The 16,044-nt window shown below is 27.0% G+C and overlaps 2 protein-coding genes across 2 annotated transcripts; both read left to right on the forward strand.

Annotated features, from left to right (window-relative positions):
* Positions 1-2,518: 2,518 nt before the first annotated feature.
* LOC133778643 (protein NLP6-like) lies at positions 2,519-5,037 on the forward strand. Its single transcript, XM_062218632.1, has 4 exons — positions 2,519-2,647; positions 3,150-3,691; positions 4,045-4,092; positions 4,172-5,037. The coding sequence occupies exons 1-4, from the start codon at positions 2,623-2,625 to the stop codon at positions 4,853-4,855; spliced, it is 1,299 nt and encodes a 432-aa protein (XP_062074616.1). The 5' UTR covers positions 2,519-2,622; the 3' UTR covers positions 4,856-5,037.
* Positions 5,038-14,400: 9,363 nt separating this feature from the next.
* On the forward strand, positions 14,401-15,508 carry LOC133780194 (uncharacterized). The gene is made up of 2 exons (XM_062220064.1): positions 14,401-14,421; positions 14,873-15,508. The coding sequence occupies exons 1-2, from the start codon at positions 14,401-14,403 to the stop codon at positions 15,506-15,508; spliced, it is 657 nt and encodes a 218-aa protein (XP_062076048.1).
* Positions 15,509-16,044: the final 536 nt, after the last annotated feature.

A 16,044-nucleotide genomic window follows, 5' to 3' on the forward strand; every position in this document is an offset into this window, starting at 1 on the left:
CTTAATAGGATTTATACTTTTTTTTGGACCCTGTGCTTTTTCTCATTATTTGTTTGGACCATGTGTTTTGACAAATTACTTTTTAGACTTTATATTTTGTAAAATTGTTAAAATAGAACCCTAAACCCGATTTTGGTCAATGTTTTTTTAACTAAAATCACAAATAATTTACCAAACTAACAATTCAAAACAAAAATAAAATCATTCTGCTTAAAAACTGTGTTGTTATATTCAATTTTTTCTTCATCAAAATTGAGTTTATGGTTCTATTTTAACTATTTTACAAAACATTGGGTCCAAAAAGTAATTTGTCAAAATACAGGGTCCAAACAGATAATGAAAAAATACACAAAATCCAGAAAGGTATAAACCCAACTTAATATAATGAACCAAATTAATTACTTTATGAAATTGTGCTTATTTGATCAGGTTTAATATTGTAGTTAAACTATAATATTATTGTTAATTTTTTATATTTTAAAAATATACAAACAAGTTTAATTTAATCGTCAAATTTAACACTCTTGATTATTTTGATTTTTTCATAAGGTCCTCAAAAATTTCAGTTATATATTAATTGAAACTAATTTATTTATTATAGTTTCATTCTTTCATTACTCGATCATTTAAACCACTAAATAAACTTATTTTTTTTAGTTTAAATTGTATCGTCATTTAAATAAATTGTGCAGTTTAATCATGTTGCGCCTAATAAATAAACACTTATGTTTATTTTGTTTCAAAAATTACGTTCAATATATTTTGTTTGTGAACGTTAGAGTCCAAATATCTATTTCAGACAATTTTTACATGATTCAACTCTCTAAAAATATAAACACAATTTTGCCTCAGTTTCACAAATCTAATTCTCACGAGGAACATAGATATTAGACGAGTAACAAAATCGGTAAAAAAATATACATTAGTAATATGAGACCATCCATTGTTGTGAAAAATAGTGAAAAATAGTTTATTCATCAATACTAACTTCCCATTACACTTTTTTTATGGATTTCAATACATTGAAAACATACTAGAATCAAAATATACTTTTTCGTTTTCTAACACCTGATCGAAAAACTTCAACTTCAAACTCGGGCAGCCACTTTATTCTTCATTTTTTTGGTGATATTTTGCTGCAAAAATATTCAAAATTTGAATTTTGGGTGGACTAACGTCTCATAGTAAATATTGGTCATTATTTACTTTTTTGAGTGTTTATTTTTCTACAATATATGTTTCTTAATGCTTTTTTTTAGAGCAGTCAAATATAAAAAGAAATTTGTATATGACTTTCATCAATACAATTCTAATTGTTCTATGTTTTGGTATATGTTTTGTATTATTATTATAATAAATATAGGCAATATTATTTATGTATATCATATTAAAAACTTGCACCCTACTAAAAAAAATTCTTGTATATATGGAAGCTATAATTCTCTTAATTTCTTTATAAACTATTTCAAACTAAAGTGAACTCATGTGGTGTGATAATAAGATTTGTGTACTTAGATTTTGAATAATATGATCGTCTTTAAAAGAATATGAGCTCCTTTCACTATGCTTTTGTGGATCATTATATTCCTTTTCTTTGCTCATGCCATTGTTTGTTTTGGTCAATTGGATTAACAAAAAGGAATTATATGCGATCTTAAAATATATTTTTTTCTAAAAAAATGTGATATAATATTTTTAAATTTTTTTTATAAAATATTAGAAAATTTTAAACAAATTAAATAAATAGATGGTATTATTATCTGTTTATTTTAAAATAATTCATGTACTCTATTATTATTGAAATTATAAGAATATATGTTCTTTTAGTTTAGTTAGCGAATGCATTTCGTTTTTCTCAAACTTAAATTTATCCAACATTTATTAATTATTAAAAGTCCAAATACATCAAAGCAAATATTGAGAATTTACTTATTTGATACTCGGTATTTTTACAAAATATCATTTTGAATCTCTTTTTTTTTCACTAAGTATTTTTAAATCATTCATATTTGGTATTTTAGACTGAGATTTGATAAATAAAATTTTATCAATATGATAAAACTATCATAAGTTATATATAATTAAGTAATTAAATTTGAATTTAGAACTCTTATAATTGAGAGCAGTTTGAATAATTTGATAAAATTTTATTAATTAAATTTGAGTTTAAAGTATAAAATATGTACGATTTCAAAATATATAGGGTACCGAATATGTATAATTTCAAAATACAAAGTAACAAATGAGTATTATTGTAAACGCATGGTACCAAAACGATGCACAAAAACACAAGATAACAAATAATTACCTGCCCTATAAAAATATTAAATACACGAAACAAAACTCAATATACAACAATAAACTAAATTATATTTTTTTATTTTTAAATGGGTCAAAATACAAAGGCTAAGAATATATATATACATAATATTTAAACAAAATACTTAAGTATAATATAGTATTTTAAAAATATATATGCAAGTATTTATAACAAAACCCAAATAAATAACAATAACAGTAGCAATGTCAACAACAACAACAATATAACAGTAACTAACTAACAATACTAAGCTCCTTTTCAAAAAAAGAAAAACTAAGCTCTGTCAACAGGCGAATTCAGCCATGGCTGACTCTTTTCGGTCTTCATGTGAGTTTTTCTTATTAAATCACTCCTATTCGCTTATGGTCTGAGTTTGAATGGATTTCGTTTATTAGCCAGCTTTGTTTATTTCGCTGGTGATCTGTTTTGCTATGTTTGCCTTGAATTTCCTTTTCTGAATCGAAAATGACTAGAGTGATTGTTCAAGAAACTGGTATGAACCAAAGAAAATGATGGTTTGTGCTAAAATAGTCTCTAATTTTTGGGTTTCTCACCTAAATGGCGCTGCTTGATTGTTAAAATAGTTGCTGCAATTATATAATTTGTTGTAGTTTTTCTAGGTCACATATTTCAGCAACGAACAAGGTAAAGTTTAGGCATTGGGTTATGCCAAATTGAGCTCCCTTTCTTTCATTTCCAAAATTTATTTGGAAAGATTTGAATTCCATCTTGGAACTGAATATTTTGTTTCTTGTCTAACTTGAGAGTTTTTGAGCAACTGTCTCAGCACTAGGTTCACTCATTTGTTCTGAAATATCACAAAATACAGGCAATTCTAATTCAGTAGCAGAAAGCCCAGCTGGGAACGAGGAGAGCATATCAGTTACCTCACCAAATGGGCATCATTGGATAAAAGAGAGGTTGACTCAAGCACTTGGGTATTTGAAGGATTCAATTGATCAGCATGTCCTGGCTCAGGTTTGGGTACCAGTAAAGAATGGGAATCGGTATGTACTTACAACTTCAGGGCAACCCTTTGTTCTTGATCCAGATAGTAATGGACTCCATCAGTATAGAATGGTATCTCTGATGTATATGTTTTCTGTGGATGGGGAGACCAATGGAGTTCTTGGGCTTCCTGGTCGTGTTTTCCAACAAAAATTGCCTGAGTGGACTCCAAATGTGCAGTACTACTCCATCTGTGAGTACCCTCGTCTAGACCATGCTCAGCATTACAACGTGCGAGGTAGTTTGGCTTTGCCTGTGTTTGAACCTTCTGGACAGGCTTGTGTTGGTGTACTTGAGCTTGTAATGACTTCGGAGAAGATCAACTATGCACCTGAGTTTGATAAAGTCTGCAAAGCACTTGAGGTTGAATAACTCAACATTATATTTTGGTGCCTGCAAAAAGCAGTATGCCCTTTCTGAGTTTTGTATAAATAAAATTTGATGCTTATATGATTGTTGAGTCCTGTATTTGAAAAATCCCTATAGACACCACCTATCTCCACATTGGTATGATATTGTCCACTTTGGGCCAAGGCCCTCATGGCTTTGATTTCAGTCTCTAACAAAAATCTCTCATTGGTAAGATGTGTCTATACTTATTAATCCCATTTGTTCTCCACTTCTAATCCATATGGAACTTTGTTTGAATTCCCAACAATCAATTTTATTCAAACCTGTTTAATTCTGATAATCACATAGCTTTGCTTCTCTCGCAGGCAGTAAACTTGAGAAGTTCAGAGATATTACATCATACTAATTCACAGGTGAGTTGCAACTATAATGTATATTCTCTTTCTCCTCTACTTTCCCAGATTGAAATAATTGGCAATTCTTGTTAACCAGATTTGTAATGAAGGTCGTCAATGCGCAATAGCTGAAATTTTAGAGATATTGACAGCAGCCTGTGAAACACACAAGTTACCAATGGCTCAGACCTGGGTTCCATGCTTGCATTGCAATGTTCTTGCTTGTGGAGGTGGCCTAAAGGAAAACTGTACTAGTTTTGATGGTAGTTGTATGGGACAAGTCTGTTTGTCCACAGCTGAAGTAGCATTCTACGTTGTAGATGCTCGAATGTGGGGTTTTCGAGAGGCATGTCTCGAGCATCACTTGCAAAAGGGACAAGGGGTTGCTGGCAGGGCTTTCGATTCTCGCAACTTATGCTTCAGCAGTGACATTACTCAGTTTTGCAAAAATGAGTACCCTTTGGTACACTATGCACGTATGTTCGAATTAACTAGCTGTTTTGCTGTCTGCTTACAGAGCAGCCACACTGGAAATGATAACTATGTGCTAGAATTTTTTCTGCCTCCAAACACAAATCCTTCTGAACAACATACTTTGTTGGGATCCCTATTGGCAACAATGAAGAAGCATTTGCAGAGTTTCAAAGTTGCTTCTGGAGCTGGACTCAAGGAAGAAGAAGGGCTTGTCGAAGTTGTTAAAGTTTCTGCAACTGGGGGACTTGAGTCAAATCTTGAATGTATTCCAATACCCCAGATTGCAGATTCACCCCCCAAGACCTAGTGCCTTACAAAATGGAGGAGACAATTTCGTTTAAGGATCAATTTTTGAGCCTTTTCACTGTTGCTAAGTGTTGATTTTGCACAATCTATTACTAACTCAATCCATGTGGAGACTATATTACTTGTTTTGTATTTGTATACACTTGCACATACTGTATATAAATTGTTGCTAGTTTACTTCAAGCACTGCATCCAATGATGATATATAGATACTGAAACAAGCATTACCTTTAAACGGTGATACTTTCTTTTTATAGGTCAGTAGTATTTTTCACTCCAATCATTGCAAAAGGCTGCTAAATAGCATTGACTAACAAACTCAGTGCAGGGGCAGCTTGATAAAAGTCTCTTAAAGTTCATTTATGAATTGGATGGTGATTAGTTTCCTTTCTGCACTTTGAAATTTGGCTCCTTTTTCGGTTTGCCTAATGAAGTATTAATGGCTGAGATTCACTTTTTTATATTTCTCCATAACATGAAGACATCACTAAAATTTGAGCTTAGAATATTTAGAATTAGCTGATGGCACCTGGTTAGTATGTGATCAGATCCAACTAGAAAAACTTGTTTAGATATTAAGTGTGTCAAGCTTTGTCGATTGAAGTGTTGAGTTTTGCATCACATTGTGGTCTTTCTTCACACAGGTTAGTATATATCAGGGCAGATTATGCTAATAGTGTACCTGCACCATATTGAATATGCCAGCTGCCCGTATATATGCAGGGCAATTATTCCCCACCCCAGTCATTTCCCCGCTTAGAATGGTTTTTTCACGCCTCATTTGGATCGAATAATCATGAGTAACCGTAGCCATGGGTAATATTGTCATCCCTAGTCTTGAGTCACTATTGAACCGATTAGAAGATTTTATGTTTGTGTAATGAGAAGTTGTTTAACTATTCATACGAGTTAAGAGTGTATCGTTCATTCTGTTTTTTTTCCTATCCTTCCCACGAGGTGGAAAAAAATAGATCTATAGTCAGTTTTAGAGTAGTTGAATGTATTCATAGATTCATTTGATTTTACAAGAGTGTGATTCTATGTGAGTAATCAATACATTTTACTCATTCCTAATTGGTTTTGATATAAAATTCCAAGAGTCTTATCACACCCTTAATTCTATGATTACTAAGGATACTAATGGTGCCTAATATCACCTTACATGTTTATTGTTTCAATCAGATTTCATATATTTTAATTTTAAATAAAATATGTGAAACTGCCTAATCAACCTAAAATGATGTTGTCATGCTACACTATAGCAATACACTCTGATTCTATATTATGTAGCATTCTATATAGTCTATTTTCAAAAGTATCATACATCAAATAATTATCTACTCGTTATCAATTGGATTTAAAATAGAACATTCTAAACCATATATTTCTATCTCTTATTCTTATCTTTTTTGCGCATAACAATGCTAGCAACTGACACAACCAATCGAACAAATAAACTTAGCTACAAAACGCGGCAGTTCGATGCATGGCCACACCACCATTCATTGACGTAGGCCCTCGAAGTTATTGATGCTAAACATTTAATGTACAAATTTGGCTTTGTATTGGCAAACACATCTCAAAACCTAGCCACATATATATATATATATATATATGTGTGTATGTGGGGGGTGTGGGGGCTCTCATTGGTTGGCATTCGTGGCTAGCAAATCTCAACACGACTCCAGCTTGTTTGGTACTCCCAATGGGTCCATCCATGCCTGCATATCCATAATATCCACATACGTAACTGGGACACACCCATTTACAATCAAAACAAGTTTTTTTTCTTTGTCACAACCACAGTTTGGTATCTGAAAATGAAACTGTTTTTATCGTCAATTTAATTCCTCTTGAGAGCATGCTATGGTCTCTGTGTCTTTTTCAATTCTTATCAACTTTACTTTGACAATTCCATTGTTTGTTTCTTTCTTCTCTATTGGTCTTTGTAGTTTTTTTTTGGTGCATATTAACTTTTCTTTTTAGAGTGATTTGTGATTGAAAAAGAATGCATCACAAAGATTACCGATGTAATCGGGGGAGAAATCTCAACCAACCAAATAAGTCTTTTGTCTAATCTAAGGGTATGTTTGGTCAGACTATAGGCCGCATTAAAATTAAGTAGTGTACTTATTTTAGGTTATCATCTCTATTTTGTAATCATATTTTGAATTTTTTTTCATTTTATAACCAGTATTTTAGTTATTATTTTTGTTATATTTTTTTTCTATTCAAATACTCACAACACAATGTACATTTTAAGTTGTACTATAAGAAATATGATTTACAAATAAGTAATATTAAACTAAATGTATTTAGTGACTATTTTTGGTTAATTAATCTTAGAAGTAGAGTGGGTATTTTTCAAGTTATCTCTTAAAAGAGTGACTAACATAAAACAAAGTTGTCCGAAAATTTAGACAATAAAATTAAGGGTGTTTTGGCAAAATGACTTATTTTTTAAAGTCATTTTGTACTCTAGCCTAGTTTTAATATTTTTTTTGCAAAATAACATCTCATAATTTAGATAGCTAATCGAAAATTTAGACAGCTAGTCGAAAAATTGAAAAAGTCAATAAAAAATTTTAGACAGCTAATCGAAAAATATAAACAACTAGTGAGGCAATTTTGCAAAAAATTATCAAAAGTAAACTATAGCACAAAATTACTTAAAAAAAAATAAGTCATTTTCACCGATTTCTCAAAATGTAATATATCACCAAATAAAATGCCCAACTAATTAGCATTATAGCATAACAAATCTTGTTATTGACCGCCATTACTAAGAAAAGAGAGTACGAGCAACCAACTTGAACATGGAGTTATCATGAATAAGCCCAATTTAATCCAATTTACAATTTTTAATACTAATTGCAGTATTACTTTCACATTAAGTAACAACACTCGACAATATATAATATAGTCAACTAACACAAACTTCAATTTGTTCTAGTCATCTAAATCCAAACTTTCTTCTTTCGTTTATTAAAAATAAAAACAAGAAGAAAATTAAAAAAAAAAAAGTCAGAACTCTCATGTTGTAATCATTACCATAATCTTCTAAGGAAATGCTCCTTTTAGCTTTAATTACAAGAAAAAAGAAGAACCCAAGTTTTTATTTTCATTATTATTTTTGGTATATTGTATATCAAATTGGTATGAAACTCCCAATACTTTTGGAGTAGTAGAGAACGATAATCTATACTAATACGTAGCTTTGGCAACGTGTTCTCATCAATGGATTCCAACAATGACTCCTCCATATTTTTATGTATTTATTTATAAATATCTCCTTTTTTTTTTTTTTTAAATGATATAAAATATATTAAATAAAAAAAAACACCAAAATATGATTACTTTGATGGACTAAGAAAAAGTATTAAGCATTATCTTTTGGCTGCGGCCGACCTTTATTTAAAATATAGTAAAGCTAACATTTTTACCTATACTAATATTATTTGTGTTTATACTTTTTTGGACTATATATTTTTTCTCAGTATCTGTTTGGACCCTGTATTTTGATAAATTATTTTTTGGACCCTATGTTTTGTAAAATAGTTAAAATAGAACCCTAAACCCGATTTTGATCAATGTTTTCTCAACTAAAATCACAAATAATTTACCAAACTAACAATTCAGAACAAAAATAAAATTATTCTGCTTAAAAACTGTGTTGTTATATTCAATTTTTTCTTCATAAAAATTGAGTTTAGGGTTCTATTTTAACCATTGTACAAAACATAGGGTTCAAAAAGTAATTTGTCAAAACACAGGATCCAAATAGGTAATGGGAAAAAACACAGGGTCCAAAAAAATATAAACCCTTATACATTTTTAGATTTTGTATTTTGTCTCATACTTATTTGGACTCTGTATTTTGATAAATTATTTTTTAGACCTTATATTTTGTAAAATAGTTAAAATAGAACCCTAAAATCGATTTTGGTCAATGTTTTCTCAACTAAAATCACAAATAATTTACCAAACTAACAATTTAGAACAAAAATAAAATCATTCTGCTTTAAAACTGTATTGTTATATTCAATTTTTTCTTCATCAAAATTGAGTTTAGGGTTCTATTTTAACCATTTTTATAAAACATATAGTCCAAAAAGTAATTTGTCAAAACACAAAATCCAAACAAGTAATGAGATAAAACTCAGAGTCCAAAAAGACATAAACTCATAGTATTTGTTTGTGATTAGGAGGAGAACTTGGTTTTCAATACTATAATTTCACTTTCTCTAATTAAACAAGACAACATTTAAAAAAATTTAATTAAATAAATTAATTAATGAATAATAATAGCAATATGGTTTATTGTAGTAGTTGACTTCAATTTTTTTGAATTTATTTTAATTTAAATTTTTAGATTGAAGTTTCTCAATTCTGACTTGGCCAAGCTTGTAACTTTAATTAAATATACATTTGTACAATTGTCTTTGCACTCTAAGTCACTAACTTAATGGTATGTCACATATTACCAACAAAATAAAATATAAATATAAGTATTTTTAATTATGTAAATGAATAAATAAAAATAAAGTGAAAGTGACTTGGCTTTTGTTTATGTCTTGCTAAAATTTTCAGAAAATCAATTATATAATATTTAGTTTGGATTTATGTCCATTTTTGTGACATAGGAATATGAAGTGGGTTGATATTGTGGAACAATAGTTAAGTTTATTATTATTAATAATAAATTTAAATACAAAGTTTTTTTTATTATTATTATTATTTTATTTTTTGGTCTAGTGGTGGTACACCTCAGTTGCCAATTCACTTCCCATGAAAACTTTTTCATTGTTCTAATTGATTGGGCAATTTTTGGATTGTTCAACAAAGACCAACAACCCCCACATTTAAAAAAATAATAACTATTATATATATAATTTAGAAAATTTTATTTAAATACAAAAAGTATTAATGAAATAGAATATTTTGGTCTACCAAATCAGATTCTTCTCCATTGTAGATTGATTGGGATTCCTTTGCTTAGTCTTCTATGGCTCTAATTTTTTTTTCTTTTATTTTTTTATTTAAAGATAAGTTGCCTTTTAATCCTTCCAATTAAGATTAGGTTCATTTCTATTATTCTTATCTTAATTAATTTAATCAAATAAAAAAAAGTATTTGTCAGCTAATTATCTTAATTTCTTATAAATTATTCCAAATTAAAGTGAACTCCAATTAATTTGTGTAGTGTGATACTAAAATATTTCACTAATTGATTTCCAATAATATATATTTTCGTTTTGTCAAAGAATTTGGGCTCCTTTATTATCATGTTTCTTGGTGGGTATAAATATATGGTACAATACAATGGAATATTTCATCCCATTATAAGAATAATCTCCTGATTTTTTATTGTAATTATATCATTGGAATTAATTTAGTTTGTGATTTAATATAAATTATAATTTTTTTAACAATTATATATGTAAATCCTATAAAACGGAATTTCAATATATATAAAAAATTGATATATGTATGCATATTTAAAATTATATTGCAAATTCGCAACAAATTCATTTAACATAATTATTGAGAATTTGTTACAAATTTATTAAATCAATTTCTAAACTTATGAACTTAATTGTTAAAAAAAAAGAGAGGATTATTTTGTAAATCTAGATAAATTTAAGGGACAACTAATGCTATAAAATGATGAAAATATAGTATTTTTTTTTATATATTTTTGTATTTGTCATAAAATTAAATTTAATGAATAATTTAGAATTTAGAATTAATTATTATAATAGTATTCTTGAAGCTAATTATAAGTGGTAATAATTTTTTTTAATATTCAAATAAGTAAACTAATTGACCTTTAGATCACGATACAATATAAAAACAAATCATATTTTGAAAAATTATTGGAATGTAACAAAAGAGGTACTTTTTCAATAATTTCTATAATTTGGGAGAAGATTTTCTTGGTACAAAAAATTCGGAAAGTAAAACCCTAAAACGGTCATAGTTCGAGAAGAAAAATACTATTTGTATTAATTTTTTTTACATTCAAATAAGTAAACTAATTGACCATTATATCATGATACAATATAAAAACAAATCATTTCATATAGTAATTAATTTTTAATCATATTAATAAGGGTGGATTCTTATTGGTATCCATGAGTTGTTTTAAGGCAATAGAGAAAGACAATAAGATGTGGTACAAACACAAGTGGTCTAGTTGGTGGATTTTGAAAACCTTCTCATATTCATTTACTACTAAAAAATAAAATAAATAAAAAAAGAATATAATTTAATTATCGAATTTGTTATGTTCTGTCTTCTCTTCTCTTCTCTTCTTTTCTTTTATTGGATTTTTATAACTGGAAAATATATTTAATTTTGGCCGTTGAAGTACCTCTCAAATGATTTGCAAATAAAATAGTAAAAGGACATCTACACAGTACATCCCTAACAGATATTCCATGCTTCATCTCCAAAAAAAAAAAGATATTCCATGATCTTTATTAATCAAATATTTTATAAATAAAAATAATATAAAATAGTAATATTTATTAAATAATAATAAAGTTTGTACTTGCTACTATTTCTTATTTATGTTTTAATTTAAACAAATAAATATGGTCGTAAGCATAGTTTAACGATGCTACACGCTTATTCTGACAAAAAGAAATCTCAAGTTCGAATCACTCTTTCAATAACAAAAAAAAATTTAAAATAAATAAATATTAGTATATATATATTAATAACTACTTAAATAAATACAACAAGTAATATTATTTGCTAGTTTTTTTTCTTTTCAAAATATGCATTAAATCAAATTTTTCTCAAAATTTTGTATTTTTTTAAACTATTCTTGAAAACACTACAAAATGCTATTTTCTTAAATTTATCTTTTAAAATTATTCTCTTAAACACTACTAAATACTTTTTAAGAATTTCCCTCAAATATTGCAATGTATAAATTACAATATATGTGGAGAACATATTCAATCATGATATATGCAATATATAATGTGTATATAGTATTATTATTATTACTTAAATTATTATTATCCTCAAATTAGGATCATTATCCTCAAATTATTTTCTTACATTAATAAACATTCATTGGTTACTAAATTAATGAATTATTTCTTTATGAGATAAAATATTTTTCCAAATAATAATCTTTCTTATCCAAAAATATTATGTTGTCTAAGTTTACTATATATAAATATATATTTGGAGCTTTTACAACATAACTCAGTTGAAGATCTACTTGAGTGAGCTTTTTAGTACATGCATATAGTTGTAACCACAATTTTTTATATGACAATGTAAATTGTACTTATAAATGACATTTCACAAGTTTTCAAAAAATTCTAAACAATTTAAGGTACCGAAATTGTTATTTAAACAACTTGTTTCACATACGTATAAAAAGCAAGCTGACACACCTGAAATAGACTATCTGAATCTTGATTTTGATACCTTAAATTATCCATAATTTTCCAAAACTTTATGAGAAATCGCTTATAACTACAATGTACATCATCATATAGAAAAAAATTTGAAGTATAACTAATCCATGTACCAATATTAGAAAAAGTTCCTGCTGAGATAATGAAAAAAACAAATCCTACAGAATGAGAAATATATATATCTTCTATATAAAAAGTGTGTAGATAGCGAATTATTTTTATTTTAACAGTTTGTTTTATTAACTTTAACAGAATATTCTAAATATTTAACGGAATATACTTTTTAAACTAATTAAAAATAAAATTTTATTAATTATATTAATATAAATTCAAATATTATAAAATATCATTAGATATTTATTAATTATATTAATTATAAATTTAGATGTTATAAAATATCATTATTATAATAATATTTAATACTAGACTAGATATTTATTAATTATATCCATATAAATTCAAATGTTATAAAATATTATTATAATAATAATATATAACATATAATATATAATCCTAATTTTTATAAAATTTTGCTAAAATAAATATTTACTAATAATTATATTAGTATAAATTCAAATATTATAAAATATGGGAGCGACTACAACGTGTTCATTTTTTTTACAACATCGGTGCATCCTTTTTCTATTTTCGACACTTGGATAGATATAATCCAAAAAAATTTATATGACAATATACATTGTAGTTATTTCGAACATCTAACAAATTTTCAAGAAATTCATAATATTTTACGAAGCCAAAAACAAGGTTCAAACTGTCAAATTTTACACGTGTACACAAAAAAAAACAAGCATGCGTGCAACAAACAGTTTAAACCTTTTTTTCGGTACCATAATTTATTCAGATTTTCTTGAAAATTTGTAGGATGTTCTAGATAGCTACAATGTGCATCGTCATATAAAAAACATTTGATTATATCTATATAGGTGCCGAAAATAGAAAAATGATGCATCAATGTTGTAAAAAAAGTAGATGTGTTATAATCGCTCCCATTTATATTATTATTATAATAATATTTAATAAAAACACTAGATATTTAATAATTATATTAATATAAATTCACATGTTATAAAATATTATTATTACAATAATATATAATACATAATAAATACATTATATAAGTTTCGTGTGTACAAATAATATGACTCTGTAACTAAATAGGAAATTAGAATAACATTTATCTTCTATCAAAAATAAAAAGTTTATTCTCCAATCATTGAGGTGTGATTTGAATAATACCATGAATGTTTTATACCTTAAATAGAGTAGTTTGTGATCTAAAATATTATCGTATTATTTTAAAAATATATATATAAACAATGTTATGGTTTAATTTTCTATATAATATTTTATTAAAATATGACAATAATATTATTTTTTTTATTAAAAATTTATACGGCAGTCATAAAAACATAATAAATAATTAATAAATATTCTAAATAAAATTAAGAAAACGTACATTTCAAGTTTCTTACACTATATATATATAGGTGCACTATTAATGATTATTACTCATGGATGGCTACTTTCATGTTAATCATTGGATTAAGATCAATGATAAATATTTATGTTGTTAATTAATATTTTTTAAAATAAATTTTGATTTTTTTCAAATTTTTTAAAAGGTTAGCTAATGAAAAGCGTGTATTTATTATGAAAATATAATATTATAAACTTTTCATTTTTTAAATGCATGTCAATTTCTAAATATAATTAGTGTTTGTTATTAGTTGGAAACACAATTAATTATTGAAAAAAAAAATTAAATTCAAAATTAATGTAGGAAATAAATATTTACCTGATGATTTGCTATATCAATTATTATATTGTCACATCATCATAATTGTTATAATTGTTAGTATTTGATAATAACTTCCTAAATATATATATATATATATATATATTTATGGATGCGAGAGTTGGTGGTTGTAATGTACAACACTTTAGTAGTGAGTGTGAAACGTTAATAGGTTGTTTTGTCTACCCAAAAGTTTGTCTCTTTCAATATATACACATAGGAATATATCATTTTTTAGGTGAAAGCTTACTAGACTCATGCAATTTTCTCACTACACTATAATAGAGACTAATGAATAATTATATTGGGACAGTTTGTTGTATAATATGAGCCGCGCATTTATATTAAGGGATTTTAGCATAAATATTTTTAAATTTTATTTTGTTTGGCAATTTAGGTTCTAAGAAAAAGAAGAAAAAAAAAATTATCAAGTTCTTGAGTTTTATAAATTGTTACAATAAAGATTGTATTGTTTATTTTTTATAAAATTCTTAGTTTTTAAATATATATATTTTTATAATATGATGTGTACAAAATTTCAGAGGTATATAATATTAAAAAATATCAAAATTATTTATAAAAATTTAGAATCTTGTTAATTTTTTTAAATTAAACTGGTTTAATTATTATTGTTTTTAAAACTCGTGAACTTAATTAATAAAATAAATTACTAGGAATTAAATTGTCAAACAATGAAAAACTTAAAAGACTTTTATGGTAAAAATTATATTAATTATGATAGTTAATATTATATGTGTGGAAGAGGCGCAACGATTGGGTATGGCAGAATAAAAGGGGCTCGTGTTATGGTAGTTTGCATCTGGCTGAACATTCGTTGACATCATGGAAGAAGGCTCAAGACCGTGACATTGCTCCCCTGCCTCATTTCTTGTTGCCTGAAGATGGGCGTGAAAAATGGAGCAAACCTCCGCTGGGATCCCTGAAGATAAATGCTGATGCAGCAAATTTCATTGAGGCCTCGAAGTACAGCTTTGCTGGAATTATCAGAGACCACGATGGAGTCCTTTTGGAAGCTTTCTCTGTTTGCAGATCTGGTTATGTGGCTCCGGAGTTGGGAGAGGCGTTGGGGGTGCGCGAGGCTTTGAGCTGGCTAAAGGGAAGGAATTGGATGCAGGCGGTGATTGAAACTGACAGTGTTCTTGTAGTTCAAGCCTTGAGAAGCAACATTACCATGGATTCATATTTTGGGTGTGTTATAGAAGATTGTAAAGTCCTGTGGAAGGACCTCAGTTATGTTTCAATTTTGTTTGTGAAACGCTCTGCTAATGGGGCAGCCCATGCTTTGGCAAAGGAGTCTTCCTTTGTGGCCGAGCGTAGTTTGATTAAGGAGACTATCTCCTCTTTTGTGTTGAATGTAATTTTACAAGATTGTTGCTAATAAAGTCCACACTTTTTAAAAAAATAAATAAATTATAGGGCCAATTGGAATGGATAAATCGAAGTTATTTTATTCATAAGAAGAATGAACTATGATTGTGTAGAAATTTATATAATTGTACTTGGTTTAGAGATATGAATTTTATATATGATTTATGTTAATATAAAAAAAAGTGTTTAGTTTTACAATGGAATAGCATTTAAATATTTTTACAAAGTATGATATATACATATTAATAATTACTGTTTAGCTTGTAAATATATTATAAAAATTATAGTTTTTTTGGTGTATAGGATTATGAATAAGATAATGATTATTTGTCTTTATATATATATTTGTACTAAATGTATACTAAAATTCAAAACTACACTAATATCGAAGAAATCCAAGAAAAATTGCCTTGTCTTTTCTTTTTATATATATAATTAAAATAGCTAAAAAATGAGTTATTTTATTTTTCTATTTATTATCACTCTATTGGACAATCTCTCCAAAAGTAAAGAGCCTCATTAAATAAATATTATTTTATTATTTTT

This window comes from Humulus lupulus, chromosome 5, assembly GCF_963169125.1.
Source record: "Humulus lupulus chromosome 5, drHumLupu1.1, whole genome shotgun sequence".
Classification (NCBI taxonomy): Eukaryota; Viridiplantae; Streptophyta; class Magnoliopsida; order Rosales; family Cannabaceae; genus Humulus; species Humulus lupulus.